Raw genomic sequence first — 26,713 nt, forward strand, 5'->3', positions numbered from 1 at the left:
AAGCACGAGAATGCAGGCGTTACACGTATCAAGGCAGGAACTCGCTGCCACTATGGCAGCGCCGGCGCAGTTGAACTTCACGTGATGTTTGAGAAAAAGCTGTAGGATGCAATTGTATCGTGAAACTTGACTCCATGTTGGCTTCAATTCGTAGAGAGTAACCCCGCAAACGCGGGTCGCAATAGTGTGGCACTGGCCGCAATAGGATGTTGCTCGCGGCTCGCTCTTTCTGCCTTTTCGAAGGAACCTTGATGGCCATATTAAGTTCCAGGAGTTTAAACCGAAGACTCACAGATTCATATGCAAGCCAGTAATTGCAGTATGCATTGTGTACCAATAACACGCTGTTCCCTGCTCCTGTTCGCAACAGCTGTTGGTCTGCTTAGTGTAGAGATTTGCCCTTCAGCCGCCACTCCACGGTCTCGATCGTGCAGCAGCAAAGTTGATGGAGCTAGGCTTTGTTTCGGCTACAGCGGATGCACAGGATTGGCCATTCACTCATTTAGGAGGATCCATGCCACGATCTCTTTCTTGGTGTTGACCTCCAACCTCTCTTCGCCTTCTTGAGCAAGCTCCTGTTTCGAGCGAGGTTGTGAACGATGTTGACAGATGTGGTGGGTGAGCGATTGCCCACGCAGATTCTGCCTCCTCACAATAGACTCGGAGATGTGGATCGTGCATCGCAATCGGGAAGCGATGCGGACTCCAGTGGTGATGAGGGACGAGACTATGATGCGCAGAACAAGAAGCGTAAAAGGTCGATGAAAATCTCGTATGGCGCTGCATCTGGACAATTTGGCAAGGTTGCTGATAAATTTGGACAGCTGCGAATTATGTAAAGCGAGGAAGGTGAAATGCGACAAGGTATGCACGACATGGTGCTTAAAGGCTGACGTTTGTTATGTTGACATGATATAGGAAGAACCTGCTTGCGGCTGGTGTTCTAGTCACGGAAGGCTTTGCGTATACAGGGAGCGGAAACGTCCTGGTGTTCGCGCAACCTATGAAATAGACCTTGAGGAAAAGGTCAACCGGATGGAGGCTATGCTTCAACTGTTAGGTGCTAGGGTTGAAGACCACATTGCAGGAGATCATGTCGCCAAAGTTCAAGAACAGCTACAGTCACCAGCCTGGTCTCAAGGACGATTTCGCGCAACGTCCATTATTGATGGAGATCCGAGATCCACACCTACACCAATTCCATCGTGGAGACCAGGAGTGTCGCGACAAGAGAGCAATTACGGACGACCATCTGACACTGTTTCGGTGCGATCGCTTGCAGGAGATGGAAGCGATACTCCCTCACAGTCACAACAATTCCAATTCCATGGTCGCCAAGCCGATTCAGAATCCGAGCTCCCACCTTACGATCTGTTATACTCCTTGGTCGACCTTTATTTCAAGCATGTTGCGACATGGTCACCTATTTTGGATCGCAAAAACACTTTCGACACACTCTTCGGTCGCGCTGTCCTTGAGGAACCAGATCGAATATTGCTTCATGCCATAGTCGCGGTAACTCTTCGATTTTCTAGGGATCCACGTTTGACACGTCCATCGAGAAGGCGCTATCATGATATTTCAAAGCAGAAAGTACAGCTCTACGGACTTGAGAATCCAAATATTCGCGCGCTCCAGGCTCTCGTCATTCTTGCTATCGACATTTTAGGAACATCTAACGGACCCCAAGGTTGGAATTTGCTGGCTTTGATTGCTCGGAATGTTGTTCAGCTGGGCTTGAATGTGGAGAAGAGTGTATATCTTGCCGCCACACCATATCCGTCGATAAGCTGCTTACAGGCATTTGCAGTATCTCAACCAGCATCATGGACCGAGAACGAAGCACGACGTAGATTGCTGTGGATGGTATACGTTCTTGACCGATACACGACTGTCTCTACGTCTTTCAATTTCACGCTTGATGATAGTGAGGTCGATCGTCCTCTGCCCTGTTCATATGATTTGTTCTCACAGAACGAACCTGTAGAGACAAAATGGTTCCGGTGGCCAGAGGCGACAGAAACAGTTATGAATCATCCCGACAATCTCGGCAGTTTCGCATATCACTGTGAGGTGCTCCGCATACTTAGTCGCATACACAAATTTCTCAACCGGCCAGTCGATATCACAAGCCATGCTGAGGTACAGCAATGGAGAAACACATATGTGGAGCTTGATTCCGACCTGAATTCATTCCTGGCGCAACTACCAGGCGACTATGGACGCATCTCTCAGCTTTGTCATTCAGATCCTGCCAGCAAAATTGCGAATTGGATTATGCTTCACGCTGCCTTCGTTACCTCAATTATTCGACTTCACTCAGCGGCCGGATATCCTATTGTCTGCTCCAGTGTCTTCATGCCTTCTCAACAAGCAATGCATCGATGTCTAGCAGCAGTAGAAAGTCTGCGAGCGATTGCACAAGATGTCATGGATTCAAATGGACTCGACTTACTAGGCCCTCCCTTCGCCTTTTCTCTCTGGGCAGCCGCACGGGTTTTGTTAGTTCATGCTGCAGCTACCGAAAGCACAGTCGATCTGGAGAAAATTGCCTTCTTCATATCCACTCTCGAACAAATGGGCCACTATTGGGAAGTCGCAGGACGATACGCGAAGATTCTTGATCGCCTCGTCAACGAAGGACAAAAGGCACGAGAGACACATTCTGGAACACATCAACCACAACAGGTAAGGTCATTTACAGCTATGAGGAGTCTAGCGTATGAGCTCAACCAGCTTGTCTCTCAACGGCCACGGTCTGTTCTGAGTCCCACGTCAACTCGACTGACTAGCCTCAATGAGCTCGAATATCTCGACGTCTTCGACTCATTCAATTATCCTCGACTACGTCCTGCCTCTCAGATGAACGCGTCTTTCTCCAAGGTAATGGATGCCTCAATTCAGAACATCACTCGATTTGATGAGGCGAGAGTGCCGACCTTGCATTCTGCCAGTTCGACCGGAGCACATGCGGATTGGCTTGGGTATCGAGGTGATGCAGGCTGAAAGGCACTGTGATCGCCCATCATCTTCACCAATTGCTAGTCATAGCCATCAACGAAGCCATGACCGAGAACTATGCAATGCGCTTTGCACTGTCTCTACTGTGTAGGTAGTCGTCCAGAGCTAGAGGCTCCAAGCATCCTACAGCGACAAGACGACATGGTGTCACACCTTCCTGGTCAAAGACAGGTGGTTCAGCCTCAAAGTGCTGATGTTTTAGCACCGGTCATAGGTGCTAGAGCCTGATCTAATGCCTGTCGTCAAGATGGGCAAGTATAACGAGGTCCACACTTCGCACTACCATGAGCGACTCGACATGTCCACCGGAACACAATATGGGGACCAACCATTTGCTAGTTCCAGAACGAGCTTGATGCTCAAGTTTACGAGAAGCACTCAGATGCGGGTGAAAATAGGGTTCAGGCTAGCATGGCACAGCGAACTTGCGCCATATCTTCTGGCAGCCCTCGGTCCCTATGTCCCTAACAGGTCATTCCAAAGTCTAGACACGAGGCACATGTCACTGTCTCACAGACTGCGACGATTGCAATTGTCGAGGTGCTATACCCCCGCAATATAGATCTCGCTTCCTGGGTCACAAAATCTCTGCACGGTTAGGAAGGGCCGCGCTTAGACGTGGATTCTATCGTACCACACCAGGCACAACCCTTACCGCATCTAGCGGGAAGTTGTCTACCATTGCTTTTGTGAAGGCGTGATGAGGTCCACGCAACATTTGGCAACCCTCCTGCCTACAAACATGACTTCTTTCACCAGTCCCTCCCAAGTGAAGCAAAGAAAACAGAAGTTGGTGAAGGTGAAGGTCAACGTCAATGTGCGCTCCTAAGTACATAGACTAGAGTTAGTGCAAAGGAGAATTAGGCCAGAGCGCAGAGACAAGAGCTTGGCAGAGGGCTCAATGTCAATTATCCGAGAATGAATAGTACATGCAACACCTCCAAAAGTGATGCGAGACTGGTACTCTAGCATGCGCGCTGTGCAGACACAACAGGTGGTTATACGAGAAATGTTCTGTGACCGCCAACTCTTTGCAAATAAACCCTCTTCACCAAGCCCCCACAACCCCAGCGATAGGAATGTCTATTCCCGAAGTATAACTGGCACCATCGCTCAGCAAGTAAACATATGCACCACCGAGCTCTCGTGGGTCCGCCAATCGAGGCATCCCACCATAATACCGCATCTTCCTCTCCCACTCTTCACGGTCCCGCTCAACGTAATAAGTCGTCATCTGTGTGCGCACGAACCCAGGGCTGACACAGTTGACTCGGATCCCGTGTTGTGCCCACTCCATCGCGAGGGTGTGTGTCAGGTTGCGCACTGCTGCTTTCGTCGCGCCGTACGGAGCAGATGGTGCGGCGCGGTTGGGACGGTAAGAGGTCATTGAGGACGTGAAGACGATGCTGCCCTTGCAGCCAAGCTCTTTAAATGTACGAGCTGCAGCGGTGGCGCAATGGTAGGCGCCGAAGACGTTGAGGTCGAATAGCTGTTCGAGTTGTGCTTGGGAAAAGTCTAGGGCAGCCTGGTGTTTTGTCATTCCTGCGTTTGCGACGAGACCGTCGAAGCGTTTTTGTGCGGCGACTATGGTTGCTATGCTGTCGTTGATTGAGGCGCAGGATGTGACGTCGCACTTGATGAAGTGAAGACGACCTGGGTTCCTGGTCGAGAGCTCGTGAAATGCTGCGTGTTCTGAGGCGTCGGGCTCGAAGAGGTCGAGAGAGTAGACGTGGCCGGCTGCGTTGGCTAGGCAGACTTCAGCTATGCCGAGACCAATTCCTCGATTAGCACCGGTAATAGCAATGACTTTGCCTTCCAGATCTATGCGCCAGTGGTGATCTGATGAAGGTTCGGTAGACAAGTATGGGGTTACTTGCTGCACCGCCGCGTGTTCGATCTTTGTATTGCTCTTCATGCCGTCTGTGAGTGCCATGCTGAGCTCCTGTACAGCAAGTGATAGGTCAACCTGCTTTGGATCTATCTGTTCAAGGTGTCCAAGGTCTGCAACAAGCCCAGGAGCCATACTTATCGCTTTGAGGGAAAACGATTTCCGTTTGCCAAGAACAAATACTTCAGTGAACTTGGAAGTTCTTGTGAACCTTGCAGGAAGAACCAAACGGTTCAGCTCTCAGGCGTTGGCTAAGGCACTAATCGCGGAACTATCGTTCTGCTTTTCCTGTGCCACGAGTGTCTCGAGGTGCATGGCGTGCCGCCACATCTTATAGCCTCTTTATAAGCCTACCGTTTCGGCACAACCCTCGGCAACTTGCCGTCCTCCGCCGGATCAAATATCTTGAAGAGGCAAGGAACGTTGAGAACAATGATGGGTGCTGCGAACCTGCAGGAACTCATAAAACGCGCAGCCGATAGGCGAGATCTTGTGCTGCAAGAATTACTTGCCTCTACAATCCCCATTCTTCTACGGGCGAGGCGGTAAGTTTCAATCCGGACAAGATCGGATCTTATACCTCGAGACGAGTGCAAGAGCTCATTTTGGGTTGTATTTGAATAGAAATCGTGGGGAGCGGGAAGTATCGCAGCTTATCGCCGGTTTCCGCTCATCGATACCCCGAGAATTAGCCACGCTGTATCATGTGACTTTAATACCTGAGGCATCAATCAAGATGATGCTTTTTGGCAATCAAGCACGGCTTTCTCTCACAGCCCCACGCACGTCCCCAGGCAAGAAAAAGTTGCGGGTCGAAACGTGCTAACATTTTGCTGCAACGCACAACTTCTTCGACTGGATTGGGGTGCGGTACGGTAGCCTTATCGTTTTGACTTTCTCGTAGTATGCCGATCTAAGTAGTTGGGTCTGGCGGCTTGCTTCCTATTTGCTAAACTTGAATGACTCGGCGCACCAGAGTTTCACTGTGCTTCATGCCGAGACTCTCATCCTCACTTGAAGCTGGACCTTTCGGGGCTGACTCGGGAAGACATTATCAAGCCCTAGTCGTCGCCAGTGTAAACGAGACATTGACCGCTCGTTAGGAGGAAGCTAATCTGTATCACGACAGTTACAACCATGCTGAATAGAATATATTGTCGATATGAACACCAATGTCTTCCTCATCTTTCCCACCTCCCACAATACGGAACGTGTTGATATGTCTAAACTCTCTCCTGTCACAGTGATGTCGTCAACCGCAACACCGGAGCACGATGATGTGATGCATACATTCGCATCACTGAACACATTAATGTGGACCGCAGAAGAAGAGAAGAAGCTCGTCCGAAAAATTGACCTCTTTCTGATGCCAACGATATGGCTGATGTATCTTCTGTCATACATGGTAAGTCGTTACTTCTTGATCAGAGATATAAGAAATGCTCTATACTAACCGAGACCAGGATCGTACCAATATCGGCAACGCTAAGGTGGCAGGCATGTCCGACGATCTGCACCTTTCTAGCAATCAGTACAGTACTGCATTGGTAGTGTTCTTCGTCGGCTACGTCGTCTTCGAAGCGCCCAGTAACATGCTCTTGGTCAGAATGAGGCCCTCGGTGTATCTTCCCACTATCATGTCGATCTGGGGTGTTCTCACGTGTTGCATGGCTGCTATCAAGTCTTATCACCAGCTAGTAGTCCTTCGACTGCTTGTCGGTGTATTTGAAGCCGGCTTTGCACCAGGAATCCTGCTCATGATATCGTCTTGGTATCCTCGGAACCAGCAGTCTGCCCGCTTCTCGATTTATATCTCAGCTGCGATTTTATCAGGTGCCTTCGGTGGTCTTTTGGCGGGAGCCATCACAGGTGGATTGGAAGGTGCACATGGCATTCGAGGCTGGAGGTGGCTGTTCATCGTGGAAGGAGTGGCCACAGTTGGTTGGGCCGCTTGCGCTAGCTTCATCCTTCTGGACTTTCCGGCAACGACAAGGAGCCTTACTGACAGGGAACGGATGATAACCCTGGCCAGGCTCCAGCGATCTGACGTCAAAGTGCTAACCGAGGACAAGCCAAAGGTAGGAAAGCGACAGAGCTTTTTCGTTGCATGGCGAGATCGGAGAGTATGGGGCTTCGTGGCAGGATACATGGTGAGTCGCGCTTTCTCTGCCTTTCGTGATCATGATCTTGGCTAAAGGCAGCTGCCGCTAGGTCATTGTCGGAAGCTCCACTCTGTCGTACTTCTATCCAACCCTGGTCAAGGGACTGGGCTACACTGATAGTGTCGAAGCACAGTACATGACAGTCCCGATATATGTGGTGGCATTCGTTTGCACTGCTTTCTCCGGATTGTTTTGTGATAGGATTCCAGAATGGCGCGGTTTGGTCATCGCAGGCTGGCTCTCGTTATCGTTGGTGACAGCGATTGTGGTCTGCGTTGTGTATGATTTTACAACCCGCTATGCCATGCTTGTAATCATGGCCGCAGGGCTGTGGGCGTCTAATGCGCTCGCACTGTCTTTCGCATCATCGACCTTTGGCTCCATGGACGCTGAAGTCAGAGCCATTGCCTTGGCCACAGTCAATGCCTTTGGCAACCTGGCTCAAATATACGGAAGCTGGTTATTCCCTTCAGACGATGCGCCCAAGTATCTGTTGGGATTCGGCGTCATCTCGGGGATGCTCGGTGTCGGCGTTCTGACATACGTGCTCCTACACATTCTGTTGAGCCGTCGTAATACGGGAATGCCATCCTGATCGAGGAAAGTCCTGGAAACGACGAGTAAGTCTTTCAAGTAGACCATATCTTCTGGATTTCGGCAAGTAATGTTTTTGTGGGGAATTTGGCGACTTCCAATACACGATCGAAAATATCATATAGTGCTTTCTGTTGTTCTGAGGTGCGAACGCACTGGCCAGCAACGTAGAGAGCTTGGAAGTGGACCATGGCAGAGGGATAATCCTGAGCAGTGGGTGACTGTGCAAGTCCACAGATCATGCTAACAGCTTCATTAAGCATTTTTTCTTTGTCGTAGTGGGCATTGACACCACCAGCTGACGGTCGATGTATTAGGACCAGTATCTTAGCTGAATAGTAATACTGCATTGCTGCTGCATGGAAGGGTGGGTGGATCCAGATAGGGGGGAAGACACTTGTCGGTGTGTTGGTATCTGACGGAGCTATGGGTAGAGGTCTATACGTATGCGGTAATTGCTCGTACCAGTCTTGCAGGTCTTGAAGGAACCTGCCACCTTCATATATACGCTGACTGAGATCTGCGCTGTCCCTGTCTTCTTGAGTCGCATATTTGATCGCCTTGGCCAGCAGAAAGGTAGTACGCGAGGCGAACTCATGCCCGGTGAGCTCTCTGACTGGTATGGTAGGTTCCCAGATTGTCAGCGGCTTGCGGTTCTGCCAAAGGGCTGCCCAGATGTCCTGTCTCAGCCAAGCCCACCAGACAGCACCGGGGACACCCTTGCGCTCGCCGTTCGTCTCTTGGCTTCGCTGAATCCAGAAAACACCTTTCAGATGGCGTTCCCAGTCCGCAAATCGGTTGACGTGGAAGTATTCGTATGCGCTGATCAGAGCAGCAGTGGCTAATATCTCCTGGCTACGAGTATAGCTTGGGTACTGCATCGCCTGCGCCAAATAGCTAAGTGTGTCGAAATAGAGCTGCGTGGAGACGAAGTCGTCATTTTCGAGAGCCTCAGCGCCTAGTTCAGGTGATCGTTGGTGTTCTGTGGAGTTCGTTCCAGCCTGGACGTGTAAGCTCCTAAAGCGAGCTGCTACAGCGAGCACCGACTTTAACAGCCCGACATTACGCATGGCTAGATGCGGGATGACTTCAGTAAAGGTCCGTGCAGGATCGAAGAGGTCAAAAATTGGACCGACATTGTCGATGTAATACTTCAGGTATTCGAGTTCCCGCTCCGACAGTGTAGGTGGGTCCGCGGTATTCCAAGGCTCTTTTCCGACATTGTCATGATCGGCACCAATACTACTGCCACTACCTCGAGCTGGGATAGGTCGTGCGACTTGTGGCGCTTGCTCCTGTTTGCCATTGTTGTGTAGGAAAGAGCTAGGGGATGGAGCAGTCGAACGAGATAGATCAACGGGCTCAAAGCTCCATCTCGAATGACTCTCTTTCAGGGCCAGGTAGTTTTTCTCATCTTTGATGGCATCCTGTGCAAGCTGATCCCACCATTCGTATGGTGCTTGACCCGGTGTGATAGACGTCGCTTGTGTATCGGGTGAGATTGCAAGCTCTGTCTGTGTTTGTTGAGGAGATTGTTGGATGGAATGCGTCTTGTCAGTAATGGGAAAATGACTGTAACCAGCACGGGTCGTGACTGGTGATAAGGGGTATGATAGCTGGGCAGTATGTTGTTGAGGGGCAGGACGCTGAGAATCTTTGACGGATGGCGACACTACATAAGGAGCATATTGGGCAGTAGCACTACTTGAGTTTCCAGAGTACGTTCTACGGCTGCTAGCCGAAAGAACCGGGGATGTCAGATCGTGTTGTGACACTGCATCTTCGGCACTCCAAGAACCTCGACTCGAGTGATGTGCCAGCTCGGGTGGAAGGTCCTGTGCATACAAGCAATCACGTTCGGATTTTCGACATTGGCCCTGACGATCAATTAGCACATAAAGATCTTCAACATGCATGTAAGCGATGACATACACATGCTGGTTTGAGCTCGTCGCATTTTAACCGGCGCTTCCGACAAGTGAGGCTTTATTGAATCTTAGCAGAAGTTAGGAAATAGAGTTAAATTCTATGCTTACCATCCAGTCGTGGTTCGTAATCCTTTACCACGTGAGGGCCGGGGCTTCCTTCTTTTCTGCACATCTTGAAGTTCTTCCACCGCAGTGTCCATGAAGCGAGCTCATGTCTTATCAAGACTTCGATTCGTGGCCCAGGATAGGAGCACGAGGCAAAAACAAGATGGGCGAGAAGACAGGCATTAAAGCTGCTCGAGACGAGGCGTGGGAGACGCATCTTCCCCCGCAAAACTTGCTTTTGGTGGAACCGGGATGTTTGCCACCTCCCATGTGGTACAAGGCCGGCCTATTCCTCGAATCAGTGACTATCGCGCATGAACGCCGGCCTTGGCCAAGGCTTTCCGCCAAAGCATTGTTGCAAGACTAATATCGTGTCTTTTCCTCTATAACTTCGAGGTTCGAGATGCGTGTAATGGCTGTCACACGACCATATTGACCCTGCAGAAGTACCAGAGGCAATCTCTCGCTAAGATAAAGCTAATAAGGGAAACGCCACTAGTTCCACATGTCGAGCACGCTGCCCAATAATCGGACATTGCAAATTCTGGCAGCCGCCGATGAAGGAGGTTATGGAGTTTTGGCTGCTATCGCTTACAATGTCGAACATGTCACAGCACTAGTCAGGGCGGCCGAGGCTAGCCACTCACCACTCATTCTACTCCTCTTCCCCTCGACATTGAAGCAACTGCCCTCTCTGGTCTTCGCTGCTTCTGCAGCCTGTAGAGCGGCATCGGTCCCGATATCGTTACACCTCGACCATGCTCAAGACGAACAACAGATTCGGGATGTGGTCAATACCATGCCATTTGATTCCATAATGGTCGATATGAGCCACTACGAGCATGAAGAAAACCTTCGAAAAACTAGGGAGTTAACAAAGCTGTGCCACGAAAGAGGAATAGCTGTCGAGGCCGAAAGTGGGCGTATCAACGGTGGTGAGGACGGTATCGCAGACACTGGGGAGCTTGAAGCACTCCTGACTTCACCTGATGAGGTCGAGGATTTCTTGGATGCTGATATTGACATTCTTGCTCCAAGCATCGGCAACATCCACGGAGTTTATCCTCCTGAAGGACCAAAACTAGATCTGGGACGTCTTGAGAGGATACATAGTCAACTTCGTGGTCGAGCTAGACTCGCGCTACATGGGACGAATGACTTTAGTCCAAAGCTGACGCAAGAATGCATCGGAAATGGTGTCACCAAGTTCAACGTTAACAAGTTGTTGCTGGCGAGCTACCACCACTTCATCAAAGAAAATGCGGATCAGCCGATCACGAAATTGATTGATCAGGGAATTGAAGTGGTGCAAAGAGAGACTGAAAAATGGATGGTTGTTTGTGGTAGTGCAAATAGATGTTAGCCTGTATTGGCGCTATAGAGCTGCGATGAGTCCATAGTAAGTGGTCAGACTGCCTGGTTGTCGCTGTTATTTGCTTTCGTAGTGCCGTATCCATGTCCAATCATCTGAACTATCGCGAAGAGATCAAAGCTTTGTATCCTGTGCTTCGCGGATGGTATTACGAAGAATATCGACATGGGCGCGACTTCGATGCGCAGTGATATCGCTCAGTATCGATCAATGTATACCCTGGTGAGTAACCCGCCGCAAGGCAGCCGTGCTTGTCGACGGTCTCTAGGTGCTCTGCTTCCTGAGCTCGACTAGTTCTCTAGTAGCTTCTCCTTGACATCTGCAACTTCAGCTTCCTCCATCCTTGTCTCGCGTTCCTGGTTTCGCTTGCGAGCCCAGAACTTCAATCCACTCATACCGACTATGAGGTTCAGAACACTGTGAATTATTAGCATACTGCTCCGTTTCCGTGTGGAAAAAAGGTGCGTTCTTACCAAGCGACCAGAGCACCGATACTAGCATATGCCACTCCAAGCTCAATTTTGCCCTCCTTCTTAGCGATCAAAGTAGTCAAGACCCACATGCCCAGGAAACCGACAGCCAGAAGCACATCTCCACTCGAGATGAACAGGCTAGGCATCCTCTTACCCATCTCCTTGAACTTCTGCATGCGTGCCGTTCTCTCCTCGTCGTCAAGCACGATTTCACCACGTTGCTGTTGTCTCCATCTTCTTCTTGAGGCACACATACTTTCCCCAAACACCTCACGTCGAATACGGTGGAAGCGCATGACAGTCAAGATGTTGTGAACGATCGAAACTGCAAACATGACTGCGAGGAGTCCGAAGACTGTATTGACTCGTGCCGCACATGGCTTGCTACCGACTAGGAGTGCGCTCTTGCGGCTGCGGTAAACAGACTGTGTAATGGCAAAAGCAATGACATTGTTGACTGTAAGCGGAGCTCTCAGGATTTGAACGACGAATGGAGGTGGGCCTCGTGGACGGTCCCCGAAAGGAAGAGGTCGAGATGGTGGTGACATTATGGTCGACAAACAAGTGTTCCTGGCAGCTGCAGAGCAATAACTAGAAGTTATGTATACGGGTAAGTAGCCGGGTGTGAAGGAAGTGGAAGTTGTGATACTAGAGCTGAGGTGGAATGGTTTATCTAGAGGTGGTACGTGGTGCTTCCATCCAAGCTGACGTTTACACACGTTCAGGCAGAATCTAAAGCTGGCCTCTGATTTGACGCCTGCTCATTGAAACGTACTCCAGGCGCACCGAGCAGCTTTCGGGTGAACTTTGGCTGCTGAACTTTGCCTGGTCGGTGCTTGCAATCGTCCGTCTGCGCTCCTTTCGGGGCGTTATGTGGCCGATCAGCCGATGGAGAGCGTTGTAGATAACTTTTGCCCATCATGCCCATGTTATGTATGGTGCTCTGAGCCAAGAACGAAGTGCAACCCGAAAGCAGAAAGCCGTTGGATGTCCTCCTGGATCATAACAGTCGTGAGAGTGCGTCTTTGTCGGTTTCGACCGTCTGACCGTGATGGATGCATGTCCTCGGTGATCACATGACTCACATGGTGAAAATTTATTACAATACGGAGGGAGGTACATTGAAAGGGAACTGCACAGCACGAGCAAGTTGTAGTCTATCTACAGGCGTGCACGGTCCAGGTGCTTCGTCAGCTCGTCGGTAGCATCTTTACACCCCTGGTCTATATCAAAGTCGCCAATGATACTATTGCGTCGGTTAATTTCGCTTTCTATCTTCTTGAAGTCATCCTTGAGGCCAGGCGCTCGCCACTCGTATGCATCTCCGATGAATCTGCTACTCTGGACCAGCCACTGGCACCTCTCTCTGCGATTGCTGTCGAAAGCCGCAAAGGCAGCCTCTATGTCTTCTGAAGTCTGTACTCGCTTGTCCGACAAGAGAGCTGCCATGACCGCACTGTCTTCAATGCAGAATCCTGCGCCAGCTCCATGATGTGGCGAGGTTGCATGAGAGCTGTAAAGTCAGTACATAACACAGTCTCTTTGCGAAATTGCACTTACGCGTCACCAACTATACATATTCTGCCCTTGTTAAACTGTGGTACGGGATGGGTACCTAAATCGAAGATGGCCCATATATCGAGATCTGGCTTCGTAAGCTTCAATAACTCAATTACGTTCGGCCCATAGCCTTCGAAATCCTTCAAGGCGTCCTGTTGCTTCGCAGGCCGGGTCAATCTCTGATAGTCAGGCCAATCCGTCTGGGCTGTATGAAATGCAACGATGTTCAAGATCTTTCCATGGTTGACAGGGAAAGTGAGGACGTGATTGTTTGGTCCCATATGCATACAGGAATTTTTAGCTCTTTCTTCTCCGACGGCTGCCACGGCTTTGTCCATCTCCACCAGGCCGCGGTATGCATATTTATATGTATATGTCGGGTAGGCACATGGATGGTCTTTACCAAACACTATCTGCCTCACCATCGACTTGATACCGTCTGAGCCGATGACTGCATCCGTTTCTGCTTTGGACCCATCTTCGAAGTGCATTACAAGCTTGCTGCCTTTGCCATCCTCGATATGATTGAGACGTTTACCGAAGTGAGCCATGTCGGAAGGCAGGAGTTTGACAAGCTCTTCAAGAAATAACGCACGATGAACTCCGCTCTGCCCGATTGAGTTACTAATCGTGAATACTGCTTCCTGGTGTCCAGATTTCTTCAGGGTTTTGTCGTAGCCGTTTAGGTAGTCAAACCAGACATTGTGCTTCGATGACCATTCATTTCTTGTGCAGACTCTCTCGAAGGCTTGGTAGATGCCTTCGTGACATTTGTTCATGGCCCTGACAGCATTCGGACTGAATGAGACTCCAGCACCGATCTCGCCAAACTTTGGCGCTTGTTCGTATATCTTCACAGGTATATTTCGATGATTCAGAGCAATGGCTAATGTTAGACCAGCGATTCCACCGCCTATAATCGCTACCTCAAAGTCTTTGCCTTTCGACATATTGTTCGACTATGATGTGCTTACCTTGTGACTTGGTGTTTTGTCAAAAGCTCGAAAGCGAAGAATGAAGAACAATACCCATTTATCGACAACCTTTGCCGGTCGAGCCTTGAACTTAGCGTCTACGTCAGTTTCTCGGAAGTTTACCAAACTAAAGTCTCTTCTCCAATGATGCACCATTAGCGGATGTTGATTCACAAACCGTCACACCTTCTATTTACTCATGCTGCTTGAAGTGATCGGAGTGTTAGGAAAGATCAATCGTTCGGCGCAGCACACGCGAGAATCGCGGTTCCAAAGTAGTAGTTATCAGAAAGAGACTATTCTCGACGTTTTTAAAGCAAGCAGGTACGTCCTGTACTCCTTCAAGGACTGCAGGTTGGCCAAGATAGGAGCATTTACAAATTCCTGACCACAACCAACGTCTTTGCACCAACAGCAGTCATAATCTATTGAGCCAATATTTCTGCTACATACAACGTGGTCATGGGAAGTCTTCCTTGCCATCTCAATCGCTACAGCACTTGCCCCTACACAATTACTCAGCTTTACTCGACAGCGAACTCGTCTACCTATGTGATTCGTGAGCATGACGAGTACTCAGAGTATCCACACATATATGTCAAAGTTTTGTATCGAGAAGAGAGACACCAGCCGATTGTAATCATATTGAGTGATACTGGAACAGGTTTGAATCTTCCCAATGTCGGAGAAGCGGACAGGTCAAAACAAATTATCACGACTTGGAACATCGCGAGCTTTCTGGAATTAACTCTAAACCCATCGCATAATACCCCGTACATCGTGTTGTCTACACATTGTCACTATGATCACATTCTCGGTCTGAGATATCTTCTTGAAGCAAATGCTGACACCACAGTCTACTCGTCCTCATACGACATAAGCTATCTCGTACCATGGCATAACTTACAGAAACACTCATTGTGTGAGTTGAAAGGCCTCAGAGCCCCCTCCTACGACGCACACTGGATTGATGATGCTCAACGAATCAAGTATTACGACAAAGCATCCAATGCCTTCAAAGGATCTTCCATTGTTGTGATACACACGCCAGGACATACACCTGATTCGATGTCATGGTATGATTACGACTCGAACACTCTATGCGTGGGCGACATGTTTTACGAACGTGAGTCCGACGAGACACGATCTGGCAGTGGAGGACAGTGGAAACAAGAACCTCCACAGCCTGTCATCTTCACAGAAGATAGCAATATCACACTATGGAGTGCGAGCATGCACAGAACCTTGGACTTCGTGAAAGCTGAGAACCGACGACTTGGCACCGATGCGGAGACCGATTCGCATCCGAGTTATCAACAATCTGGTTTTGGTGAACGTCTGAACTTCGACGTTGAGCCATTGCCTGACAACGACTGGCTGTCAATAGTTCCTGCGAAGAGGCGTGTGGTATTGTGTGCTTCTCATGTAACCATCGCCGCTGATGCCGAAGTTGCTCTGCTGAATATGCTAGCGTTCATGCTCAGAATACAGCTCGATCAAGTTCCGAGGAAGCGAAGTGGAACGGATACTTGGATATGGGATGATGACAGCCAAACAGCAAACGAAACCCACGGACAAACATACGAACGCAGATTCTCAGTCAAAGCCCCGTGGTCTGTCATACATCAGCCAAATTAATCTACCTCGAGAACAGCAACAACTCGGCCGCATAGACAACCATTGATAAAACACTCGAGGTGTAAACACGCTGACGACTACACCTTCCTGAACGCCCTGAATGATTCTCCACAAGGACTCACAGCGCCGACGATGAGGCTGAGTGCTATCACAAGCAAGTACGCAGGCGAGGGACCAAACAGCTAACTAACGTCAATGACCTGAACCGCAACCTCGTCGAGATACAACTAGAGTCAAATGCTCTTGCGGTGTGTGCCTAGAATGGGTAGCGCCACTGATCGAACAGCTCAAGCAACGCAGCAAGACAATCTACATGAGTCGAGTGAAGTTTCACTTGTCGGTATGGCGAACGTGAGACACATGAGTACGCAATACGTCGTGAGTAAAATTGGTTCTTTTGTACGAACCAACGTTTGACTTTGCAGGTACGTAGTAGGGTCACTACACACTCCACCAGAATTAGTGCCCGCTTTTGCTGTTCCTCCCAAGGCGCGACTCGAGGTCAAATCTCGTTCACTACGTACACCAATATTTCGTATGGCAATGATGTACTCGCTCCTTGGTCTGCTTTCGACGGCATGTGTCGCCTATCTCTTAGCATTGTCAGCATACAGACTGTACATCAGTCCTTTGGCCGCATGTTCTGGACACAAACGGATGGGTTTAACTCGTTAGTAAGAGTTTTATTTTAGGGTCATCGAACGAGGACAATTTACGTTCTATATTTCAGACCTACACAAACAATATGGTACGTAGGCTTCAGTGCTTCAGTGCGTCCATTTCGTCTTGCGATTGACCTGGTTAACAGGTCCCATCGTACGGATCACGCCGCACGAGCTGCACATCGCTAACTCCAGGTTCTGGAACACATTGTATGGTCTAGGTCGTACAGATAATTACGATATCTTCCAACAACGTCAGAACATTCCGCATTCCATACTCGTGACACCAGAAAGTAATTTGCACAAACTTCAGAAGACCCCGTTATCACCACTTTCCTCCAAGCAACGCATCTCTGCATTCCAGCCCGTCATTCGTGAAAAGTTTAGTATTTTGTGCTCTAAAATGGACGAACGTGTCCAAAATGGAAAGAGCTTCAAGATCAACCGCGCTTTCACAGCGTTCTCAGGAGATGTCATCACCACGTATGTCTTTAGCGAAGCATATAAACCACCCTCACTCGCCAGACTTTGAGGAATCTTTTGACGAGCCCTTCATGGCGGCCAACGAAGCTGGACACGTTGCAAACCAGTTTCACTGGCTTTGAAGGCGATGGAAAGTCTGCCAGATAGGTTGGTAATGGTTCTTCGGCCCACGCTGAGGGCCGAAGAACCATTGTCTCTGACAGCGTTTCACATCATCCAGAAAGAATCCACATACGCCAAGCTTCGCGCTGAGGTTGTTGCTGCTATCCCAGATTGCACAAAGCCACTTTCGTTGCACACAGTAGAGAAGCTCCCCTTCCTCAACGCCTGTATTCGAGAGGGCACGCGCTTGTCATACGGCGTGACTGCGCGAAATCCTCAACTTTGGCCTAAAGCACTACAGTACGAGGGCTGGACGATTTTCTCACGAACGCCTATGTCATGCACGATCGTCGACCACAATCGCAACGAGAAGATCTTTCCGGATAGTTGGACGTTCCTCCCTGACCGCTGGCTTGACCCTTCCATGAAGCAATGGTTCTTCACTTTGGGAAAAGGAAGTCGAAGTTGGCTAGGCGTCAAGTAAGTCAAAATTGAGTGATGTGAAACTTTTTGCTAACATAACCAGCCTCGCCATGGCAGAAATGCACATGTGCTTGTCCACATTATTTAGGAGGTACCGATTTGAGTTGTTAGGAACAGACGAGAGTGACAGGAAGCTGGCGCATGATTTCTTCCTGGCAAACCCCAAATTGGATTCGAAAGGTGTTCGCGTCAATGTACAAGAAACGGAACTCTTGCTTGGTTAGCTTCGCAAGGCTGAAACTGTCAACTGATTTACATCGTGGATTGCTCCACATCTCGAAGACTCGTTGTCACTCAAACCCCACTTAGCGAAACCTTCTCGAGATTCTGAAACATGACCCCACGTTCTGTTCCAAGTCGAAACTAGCCGTTGGCTGGCGATGTCGCTAAGTACAGCTGATCTCCTGAGCCGTGATATTGCGTTCGCTATGCTTGGCTTACGAAGATTTCGCATTCAGTCGTTCCAGTAGAATTCATCCTCAGATAGTAGTCCTGGCCTGCGGCATGAGAGTCACGTGTACAAGCTTTGCGATATTGTAGACGTCTCGTGTGTGTATACGATCAGGTTTCCTGCGGAAGCAACTCTCGTCTCGCCCAAATACGTATTACAAGGCTCTGGCCAGGTAGCGACAGTAGAGACGTGATAGCGACGCCGAGCGTCTGTGCAAAGGCAGGAAGTGCGGAAAGATAGAAAGTTCATGTGTTGACCAGCACTCAATGGGAAGTCGTCTTGCGTTTCGTCGAGATAAGTAAGCATTTGGATCGTGTAGAGACAATCAGGATGATGGCTTGGAAGAGTGTCGGAGGAGGGCGCAAATCGTTCTTCGTTTGAAGGAAGAAAGATTCCAGGTGCAGAAGTTACGACCATGGGGATCTGGCCTCTTTCAGGTCTGCATGATGATCTGCGTGCGACGTCGTGCTTTGGTCTCATTCAAGCAGTATGTACAATGTGTGCCCTCGATGGTTGTCCTGCACTGCTCGGCATAAGTCTATATAGTGCTTCTCGTCGCCGTAAGCGTTGTGGCGCACGTCGTGTTCGCATTTATTAACCGTATCCAAAGTTTCGTCTCGCCCACGGTTGGTGATAGGAGGAATAATCGCGAGCTCTTGATATGCCAAACTGGTCAGCGACGTTGACATAACCCTCTCCGCTCTCTACACCACTAGACTTGATTGATGCCAGATCGCCTTGATCATTTTGCCAAGGTGTTCGACAGTATACACATTTCACACCTTGACCACGTTGGCTGGCAGCCCACTGATCGAAACAAGATTTGTGCATGTTGTTACCACAAGCGGCTTTGCACCAAACAAGCTCGTTGTTGTCTGGATCGAAATCCATGTAGCAGATGGGACACTCTCCTTCGATTGGCTTCCTCTTCCCTCTAGAATCTTCCTTCGTGTCTGCGTCGGCATAAGGAATTTGGGGTGCGTCTGCGAGCAACTGGTGTACTTCTGGGGTTAGCAATGCACGTTGATACTGGTATTCGTATGGGGCTTGAAGGACCACAGCCAGGGCGTAGACCTTGTGCTTGCATTCATTGCCTTTCAGGTGGTCAGGGCAGGTACAGCTGGGGAGACGGCCGACCGTGACAGTGTAGATGTTTCCCGTGGTGCCAACGATATCGATGTCTTCATGTAGATCCTCTCCTTCTCCCGAGCGCGTACGGCCTATTACAACCATCCTCTGACTGGTAGCACGTTCCAACTTGGTGAGGAAGCTTTGTGGTGCTTGCTTGCGAAACATCTTGAGACGTTTCTCTTGGACCTGCTTCGCCTTCTTAGCACTGGAATGTGATGATTCGACTTCATCTTCGTCGTCTTGGGTCAAATCGATGAGGTTCCTCTTCTTCTTCTTCTTCGACGACGTAGCTGGAGTATTCGGGTTGGAGTTTGGTCGCAATGACCTTGCATTCACTTTGTTTGATTGACTAGGTTTTGGAGCGGACTTTGCCGTGCTGCCACGAGTCGCACGACCTCCCATAGCTGTGGTAGTCTTGTGGAGCTGTGTATTGCGCCGAACACGCAATAAAGCGGGACGAGGCTTGAGTACACACGACTTACCTGCAAGGAAATGGCGTAGTGTAGTAAGCTCCAGGATGGACGTGCATATTGAGTAAGAAATGCAATCACAGGATGACGCGAAAAAAGCAAGGACTCGCAGGCGCTACCGATAACCGAATTTCTAGGTGGGTATTGGCGCTCCAAGGAGCTCATTGTTCCTGAGCTCAAGCTCGTTCAAGCCTAGCACTTAGTCTAAGCTTTCTCACCCGAGACTTGGCTTCGTCAGCGGCCAAACAGGCACATTGAGTTTTGTCGCCTGCCTCAAAACAAGAACAGCAACGCGAAGTGTCGTCATGAATCCTAATCCACGCGGCTCACGAGGCCATCTATCTGTCGCAGTTGCTACGACCACGACTCCTACATGTGTTGCGGTATATCCTTCCTCGTTGAACATTGATACTTAACACGGCATCATGGTTGGCAGAAGAGCTTTTCCGAGAGGGCAACAAGACGAAGATGAGCAGCAGGACAGCTTACGAAAAGACCTCGAGTCCAGTGCCAGCCCAAAGCTGAAACCGAGGCCAAGGTTTAAGGATGCTGTGGAAGATGCCATGAGCCGGGAGACTACCCTGCAGCTGAAAAAGCAGTTGACCGAAGGCATCGACACAAAGGAGTACAAAAAGTATCGCAAGACCGATGATGAGGTAAGGAACAACCCCCTTCTACGCGACCACCATTGACAACCGACAGATCAAAAACATCAAGAACAAAAAGGTCCGAGCATATTACTCAAGCATCAACCAGCGACTTGACGACTGGCTCGAGGTCGACACCATCGTCGGCGCCATGGCAGACGACATTATGGACAGCATGGATCCTGACGCCGATCACGATGGTATTATGGATCATGCTGGAGGCTTACAGCATGGTGGAGAGAACATCGAAGGCATGCTACCTCAGGACGTACAAGAAAAGAGAAGGAAAGACAAGAAGACCGCAAGAAGGGCAATCAACGTCAACGTACTAGCAAACATTATCCTACTAATTGCAAAGGGCTTTGCTGCTCTGTCCTCCAGTTCCTTGTCTTTGATCGCCTCTCTACTCGACTCCGCCCTGGATTTGTTGTGTACCGCTATCGTGTGGACCACCAATAGATTGGTCTCTTGGAGACTGGATAGTCTTAAGAAGACTTTCCCCGTGGGGCGCAGGCGACTCGAACCTGTTGGCATCCTGGTCTTCTCTGTTATCATGATTATCTCCTTTGCACAAATCCTCCAGGAGTCGGTCCAAAGACTCTTACCCAAAGGCGACCACTCAATTGCCACATTGCCTGCTGTCGCTATCGCTGCAATGGCGGGAACTGTTGGTCTAAAAGGAATCATCGGTCTTTTTTGCGTCAAAATCAAAACAACTCAAGTTCAGGCTCTGGTCCAGGACTGTAAAACCGATGTTTACTTCAACACTTTATCTCTGCTCTTTCCACTTATCGGCAAAGCTGCTGGAGTTTGGTGGCTCGACCCGGCAGGTGCTGCCATCCTCTCCCTGTATATCATCTATGACTGGTCAGCCACTGCTATGGAAAACGTCACAAATCTTTGTGGCGCTCAGGCCGAGATGGAGCTACTCAAGAAATTGACCTACATGGCTTTCAGATTCTCACCTTTGGTATCAGGCTTCAAGTCAATCACTGCTTACCATGCTGGAGATGGCATTTGGGTCGAATACGACGTTCTCCTAGACGAAAAGACTCCGCTCCGAAGGGCTCACGATATTTCAGAAACATTACAATATTGTGCCGAGGCCCTTCCCGATGTCGATCGCTGTTTCGTGACTTGCGACTACTCATCGGCAAATCCTTCAGGACACGGAGCTGATTCGACGACCAACAGCTAGCATTTAAATCGATCCATGCTCTTCCTCAGCAGCCATCAACAGAAGATCCTGCATGTGTACTGTCGATACCACGCAAGGAAGATATAGAACATAATTTATACACAATCGCTGTAATACTACCACAGCGCAATCTTATTCATACGTCCCAACCACACTTCATCGACCTCGTCCATCAACGACTGCCCTCCGTGCTTTTCAGTGCTTGTTGTTTGACCATTCCTTCACTATCTGGTACCGAATGCCTGGATTATTATTCACCCAACTGGAGATCATGTCAATCTTCTCGCAAGCGTCGCACAACGTTGGCTTCAACTTTATCTCTGGACTTTCAAGCTGATCTTCGCAAGAGACAATACTCTCCTTGGAACGGGTCAGCTGAACAGGACTCATCCTCTCAGCCGATGCCTCCGAAGCAGTCTCTGAACCCTTCTCGTCGCCCAAGTTTGTGAAACCCAGCTGACGCTGTATAGCTTCCGTGCACTTTAATATTTTGCTGTGATGTGGATGGCCACACAAGTGATAGAATATGTACTTTTGGCACATTTGATGTTCTGATTGAATTGGTGAAACCGATAGTTTTCTAGGGTTATGCTATGCTCCTATGCTGGGCCAGTTGTTTTTGTTGTTGGTTGACTAATACAGGCATATTAAAATCTTTGAAATACATTTACTCAGGTTGAGACTAAAAGTGAACTGCCAGAACAATGATTTGCAGGTAAGGTTGCGGTTGACAAAGGATCGTCCATGGTGGCGAGAACAAAAAGCATAGGCCAGAGTCTTCTGTTGGAACTATAGCAACAGGAGACTAACTGGAGTCTGAAGCACGGACCAGCTCTGCCGCTTGGCTGTGACCTGACTATATCACACACGTCGAGATTGTGAAGGCAACAAGCATGGAACATAGTCATCGCGTCGTTATTGGATTTGCGCCGCCGTCGCATCTGGTCCCTTCGCCAGCAGGTCCATCAGAGCCTTCACATCAGCCTTGCCATCCTTGGACGCAAGATCTTCGACCCGTTCCATGACCCTCCTTCCTCTATCAGAATCCTGCCCATACACCTGACCCATCAACCCGAGAAATTTCTTCTCCACGCCTTGCCTCTCGAAAGGATGACTTCTTTCACCTAAAGGCTCAGGCACATCACGTCTGACATACTCGACAGTATTTCCATCCTCGTCCTGCAGGAAGACGTCCATCCGACAACTCATGCCTTTCATGCTTTCGTCAACTACACATTCAACCTTATCACACAGTCCTCGTATCTGCTCGTCCTTGAGTCTCTCAGGAGCATACGCGGCCATATCGTGCGTCCCGCCATACACGACCGCGTTTGCGACTTGGTAATATGCACTAAACTGAGCATCGACAGTATTTTCCGGGTGGACCTTGTTAGGTATCTTCTGCCCGACCAGGATCATATTCGCTTTTGGCATGATACACCTGATCTTCTTGATCCCATCTAGCGTACCATTGCTGATTACGCCTTTATCTGCAAACTTGCCTTCTCGGATGTGCTTCCCTAGACTGTCAGCCAGCTCGACAAAGCCATGGGTCATGCGACACCCAGCATAGGGTTTTAATGCGCTATCTTGAAATTCCCATTTCGTACCAAGGTTGCTTATTAGCCTGTCCCAGTCGACATCTGCACGATCTCGGTCTGTGTACCCTTGCAACAAACCAAGATCACCCTCAATGATCGCGTCAGCACCGATCACTCCAGCTTCCGCAAGGGAAACGCAGAGAAACGCATCGTGTGCAGCAAAACCGGCATGGAGACGTTTGTTGTGGCTGCCATTGGCGAGGTATTGCATTGACCCCGCGGCTTTACTACCGGCGAGCCCGAAGGCGTTGGCGATAGTTGAGGAGGGGAGACGACGGAGGACAGAGAGCACTGCAGCGCAGCCAAATATCCCTGCGACAGATGTATTGTGGAAGCCTCGTGAGTATGAGGCTGTCGATAGGGCGATGCCGATACGAATAGTGATTTCGTACCCCAGCAGGATGGAAAGGAGGAGGTCGTCGGACGTTATCGCGGATTGATTTTGACTTCGTCGGAGCTGGCATTCTGCTTCTGCGAGTGCGGTGGAGATGGCTGTGACTCCAGCATGTAAAGAGGATTCAGCGTGTGTGTCGTCGAAGTCAAGACTGTGTCCGTATGTTGCGTTGAATAGGGCTGCGATGTGGGGTGGGTATGTTTGCCCCTGAGTAATGACGGTGCAGCCTCTGCCTTTGGGAAGAGTATGATTGTGATTGAACGCTAAGGTACCCTTCAGGATGGGCTCTGAGGATGGAGCGAGTGTTGCGCCCGCGGCAGTAACAGCCAGGTAATCGAGTATACATTCGGACAGCTGTTCTCGCAGTGTTGAATTCAGGAGTGAAGGTCTTGCAGAGGCAATGAATTCGGCTAGGGTAGAGGTGACTGCTGGTATCCCTGGCTGTGCGACTGCCGATGGATTTGGCACTTGGGACGTTTCAAGCATTCTACCAGGCCCTCTGACTGCTGGTGCATTGGGATTTGCGGATGGTGCCTGTGATGTGTCCCCTTTAATGAAGGCATTGACGTTGACCATGTTCAGTATTCTGTCCACTTCGGAAGTGACATTAGATTCCGTGAAAGCGCCATTGGCGCCATTTGTCGTGTTTGACATATAAGAAAAGGTACAATGCTCCCGCGTATTAACTGGGTATTTCGTGGCTGACAACCACGGGTTTGTGGTGCTTAAGACTCCTGAGGTCCAGGTACTTGAGTGCGTCCTAGGCCTATTTTGTTCGTAGTTCGACTAGATTCAATGCTGTTTTTCTGCTCTTAAAGTCCAGGATCAATTCATACAGAAAGTGTCTTCTGCAGAACCTAGGTATCGTGTTGTAAGAGAAGTTTCAAATTTTGTAAAGTGCCTGTCTATTGCTCAATCTTTGTATGGGAGACTGTATGAACGAGGAGATATCCGGGCGTGCCTCGGCGTGATAAATCGTCCCCGCACATTGGAGTTAGGCATTGTCAGTCAAGTGAAAGGATGAGATACAAACCTGGACAATCATCCCATGAATTGTGAGTCGAACGTGAAGTATTCATCGCCATCTATTCCATGGGTATCATACTGCGCATCTACCTGTACTTTTTGCAAGACCACAAATGCACATGCGACCGCTCAAGTGTGTCGTCTTATTCTCATCATTCATCTCTTGTCATGCTGAATACCAACACTTACATCCTCTCGCGTCTTCTCGGAGCCGCTCTGATGATGTTGTCTACCCTCAAGAGCAGCTCTGCGGCCTCAGAAGCACTGCTTACCACTGCCTTCTTCAACTTGTATGACTCTATAACGCCTAGTTCTCGCATATCCGCCAGACCACCACCTGGTGTTAGCAGGTCCAGACCGGTTGTGCTCATACCTCGATGGATCTCTGTTCTCAGGTTGGTCACCAGTGCCGAACTATCGAGACCTGCATTGTCTGCCAGGATCGTTGGTAATTGCCTGAGTGCCGTTGCAAATGAGTATACCGCAATCTGTTTCTTGCCAGGTACCTTCATTGCCAACTGTTCTACTGCTCTTGCCATGACCATTTCAGCACAGCCACCACCCAGTGTTATTCTTGGTTCCTTCACGACTTGGGATAATACAGCCAAAGCATCGTGTAATGACCGCTCTGCTTCGTCCAGCAGCTGTTCCGTAGCCCCTCGGAGGACAATTGTGCAGGCTTTTCCTCCACCTTCACCCATGCCAGAAAACTTGATGAGTGTGTCTTCTCCAATGATAACCTCTTCTATTACGTCGCAGTGGCCAAGCTTAACTGTATCTGGGTGATCGAAAGTGGAAGCGATTTCCCCTCCAGTCACCAGCGCAAGTCTCTCAATGCCGTCGAAATCTGCATGCTCAATGGACATGATTCCTGCCTCACTGAAGAGCTGTTCTGGCCAATTGTAGATCAGCTGTCGATTTATGAAGCAGTTTATTCCATGTGCCTTGATTCTCTCCACCTTCTGTCTCATCTTCTCTTTCTCCGACTTTTCTAACTCTGCTAGCTTCCCTGTCGAATCGACTTTCATCCGGGCGCCGAAGATTTTGACCTTGTCTGTGTCCATAGCTGTATTTGCAACCAGAATCTTAGCATTTTTGAGTTTCTTCGGCTGGTTGACGCCTATTCTCTTGTCCAGGATAAAGCCTTCGTCCAAGTATGAGTCTGAGAGTTTTCCACCGGGCTTTTTTATTATCTGGATGTGATTGAGATCTGTAGTACCACCTAGTCTCAAGACAGCATCACATGCCAGATCAGCGAATTGTGTTCGGTCTTGGGCAAGGACTTTCGAGGAAAGTGTGGTTCGAGCAATGGCTTTCAAATCTTGTCTGAATTGGTCCTTGTCCTTCGAGTTGTCGACAGCACTCTTCTCCAGCGCTTGAAGGGCGGCCTGAGCAGAAGCTCGGTAGCCCTCGATAATTGTTTGAGGATGTATTTTTTGGTTGACCAATTTCTCTGCTTCGCGTAATAACTCGGCAGCTAGGACTGTGACTGACGTTGTACCATCTCCTACTTCGTCGTCCTGGACCTTCGAAATATTCACCAGCACTTTTGCTGCAGCATTGTCGAGTGCTATAGACTTTAGGATCGTGGCACCGTCGTTGGTAACCATTATCTCTCCAGTGGATGCAGACTGTAATATTTTGTCCATGCCTTTGGGTCCTAGTGTCGATTTTACAAGGTCACCGACTGCTATCGCTCCCACAAAAGCTGAGAGACGCGCATTCTCGCCCTTCTCTTCCTGCACATCATCGGCGAAGATCTGGGTTGGATTATTGGCCTGAGCATGTTAGCCGTAAATTCGAGATGGTCAGTGGCATACTTACCATCTTGGACGTCTGTCTTGAAGTCCAACTCCTGACGAAAGGTGTGAGTCAATATAGCAACGACGACAGAGTACCATTCGAATTTCGTGTTGGCCTGCGGAGTTTCACAAAAAGTTGCATACGCTGCAGTACCGCAGAGATTCAGGCTCCGATAGGTAGGAACTGATGCCAAGGCCGCCAGGCAAATACAATCTCTGTACTGGTCTTGTCCCTGCTTGCGGCTTTAGCCTCGCACTCTTCTACTGTGCGTAGACCGCTATCGAGTAGACCTCTCAAGTACTGACGAGGTAGCTCATCTTTTAGAGGCCTTGTTCTTGACCCGGAGTCCCGTAAATCGAGTGTGTTAACCCACCCTGACCAGGATTCGCAGTCGTGGTTGAGTCGGAGAAAAGATAAAATAAATTACTTGGCTCGAACGCTTCCAACATAAGTCGTGTTCTGAGTATGGGCAGCTGCAGCGGTGTAGAGCTCACAAGACTGGTATGAACAGAATCGTAAATGTAGAGGAGCTACACGACCGTCCAAA

At 49.4% G+C, this 26,713-nt stretch overlaps 12 protein-coding genes across 12 annotated transcripts; 5 read left to right on the plus strand and 7 right to left on the minus strand.

Annotated features, from left to right (window-relative positions):
- Window positions 1-599: 599 nt before the first annotated feature.
- On the plus strand, window positions 600-3,006 carry LTR64_006287 (uncharacterized protein; the record flags this gene model as incomplete). The annotated part of the gene is made up of 3 exons (XM_064900619.1): window positions 600-772; window positions 825-864; window positions 919-3,006. The coding sequence occupies 3 exons, from the start codon at window positions 600-602 to the stop codon at window positions 3,004-3,006; spliced, it is 2,301 nt and encodes a 766-aa protein (XP_064753931.1).
- Window positions 3,007-4,069: 1,063 nt separating this feature from the next.
- Window positions 4,070-5,044, minus strand: LTR64_006288 (uncharacterized protein; the record flags this gene model as incomplete). Its single annotated transcript, XM_064900620.1, has 1 exon — window positions 4,070-5,044. One exon carries the CDS (start codon window positions 5,042-5,044, stop codon window positions 4,070-4,072), a length of 975 nt encoding a protein of 324 aa, XP_064753932.1.
- Window positions 5,045-6,155: 1,111 nt separating this feature from the next.
- LTR64_006289 (uncharacterized protein) lies at window positions 6,156-7,666 on the plus strand (the record flags this gene model as incomplete). The annotated part of the gene is made up of 3 exons (XM_064900621.1): window positions 6,156-6,314; window positions 6,373-7,059; window positions 7,121-7,666. The coding sequence occupies 3 exons, from the start codon at window positions 6,156-6,158 to the stop codon at window positions 7,664-7,666; spliced, it is 1,392 nt and encodes a 463-aa protein (XP_064753933.1).
- Window positions 7,667-7,700: 34 nt separating this feature from the next.
- LTR64_006290 (uncharacterized protein) lies at window positions 7,701-9,704 on the minus strand (the record flags this gene model as incomplete). Its single annotated transcript, XM_064900622.1, has 2 exons — window positions 7,701-9,542; window positions 9,702-9,704. 2 exons carry the CDS (start codon window positions 9,702-9,704, stop codon window positions 7,701-7,703), a joined length of 1,845 nt encoding a protein of 614 aa, XP_064753934.1.
- Window positions 9,705-10,203: 499 nt separating this feature from the next.
- Window positions 10,204-11,061, plus strand: LTR64_006291 (uncharacterized protein; the record flags this gene model as incomplete). Its single annotated transcript, XM_064900623.1, has 1 exon — window positions 10,204-11,061. One exon carries the CDS (start codon window positions 10,204-10,206, stop codon window positions 11,059-11,061), a length of 858 nt encoding a protein of 285 aa, XP_064753935.1.
- Window positions 11,062-11,360: 299 nt separating this feature from the next.
- LTR64_006292 (uncharacterized protein) lies at window positions 11,361-12,091 on the minus strand (the record flags this gene model as incomplete). Its single annotated transcript, XM_064900624.1, has 2 exons — window positions 11,361-11,487; window positions 11,544-12,091. 2 exons carry the CDS (start codon window positions 12,089-12,091, stop codon window positions 11,361-11,363), a joined length of 675 nt encoding a protein of 224 aa, XP_064753936.1.
- Window positions 12,092-12,704: 613 nt separating this feature from the next.
- On the minus strand, window positions 12,705-14,053 carry LTR64_006293 (uncharacterized protein; the record flags this gene model as incomplete). The annotated part of the gene is made up of 2 exons (XM_064900625.1): window positions 12,705-13,056; window positions 13,104-14,053. 2 exons carry the CDS (start codon window positions 14,051-14,053, stop codon window positions 12,705-12,707), a joined length of 1,302 nt encoding a protein of 433 aa, XP_064753937.1.
- Window positions 14,054-17,014: 2,961 nt separating this feature from the next.
- Window positions 17,015-17,669, plus strand: LTR64_006294 (uncharacterized protein; the record flags this gene model as incomplete). Its single annotated transcript, XM_064900626.1, has 2 exons — window positions 17,015-17,442; window positions 17,489-17,669. 2 exons carry the CDS (start codon window positions 17,015-17,017, stop codon window positions 17,667-17,669), a joined length of 609 nt encoding a protein of 202 aa, XP_064753938.1.
- An 821-nt stretch (window positions 17,670-18,490) lies between these two features.
- Window positions 18,491-19,429, minus strand: LTR64_006295 (uncharacterized protein; the record flags this gene model as incomplete). The annotated part of the gene is made up of 1 exon (XM_064900627.1): window positions 18,491-19,429. One exon carries the CDS (start codon window positions 19,427-19,429, stop codon window positions 18,491-18,493), a length of 939 nt encoding a protein of 312 aa, XP_064753939.1.
- A 493-nt stretch (window positions 19,430-19,922) lies between these two features.
- On the plus strand, window positions 19,923-21,342 carry LTR64_006296 (uncharacterized protein; the record flags this gene model as incomplete). Its single annotated transcript, XM_064900628.1, has 2 exons — window positions 19,923-20,153; window positions 20,200-21,342. The coding sequence occupies 2 exons, from the start codon at window positions 19,923-19,925 to the stop codon at window positions 21,340-21,342; spliced, it is 1,374 nt and encodes a 457-aa protein (XP_064753940.1).
- Window positions 21,343-22,257: 915 nt separating this feature from the next.
- On the minus strand, window positions 22,258-23,991 carry LTR64_006297 (uncharacterized protein; the record flags this gene model as incomplete). The annotated part of the gene is made up of 1 exon (XM_064900629.1): window positions 22,258-23,991. The coding sequence occupies one exon, from the start codon at window positions 23,989-23,991 to the stop codon at window positions 22,258-22,260; it is 1,734 nt and encodes a 577-aa protein (XP_064753941.1).
- A 557-nt stretch (window positions 23,992-24,548) lies between these two features.
- Window positions 24,549-26,190, minus strand: CCT2 (T-complex protein 1 subunit beta; the record flags this gene model as incomplete). The annotated part of the gene is made up of 2 exons (XM_064900630.1): window positions 24,549-26,141; window positions 26,188-26,190. The coding sequence occupies 2 exons, from the start codon at window positions 26,188-26,190 to the stop codon at window positions 24,549-24,551; spliced, it is 1,596 nt and encodes a 531-aa protein (XP_064753942.1).
- Between the last annotated feature and the right edge of the window lie 523 nt (window positions 26,191-26,713).

The sequence above is a fragment of the Lithohypha guttulata genome (genome assembly GCF_036872675.1).
Source record: "Lithohypha guttulata strain CCFEE 5908 chromosome Unknown scaffold_4, whole genome shotgun sequence".
Classification (NCBI taxonomy): domain Eukaryota; kingdom Fungi; phylum Ascomycota; class Eurotiomycetes; order Chaetothyriales; family Trichomeriaceae; genus Lithohypha; species Lithohypha guttulata.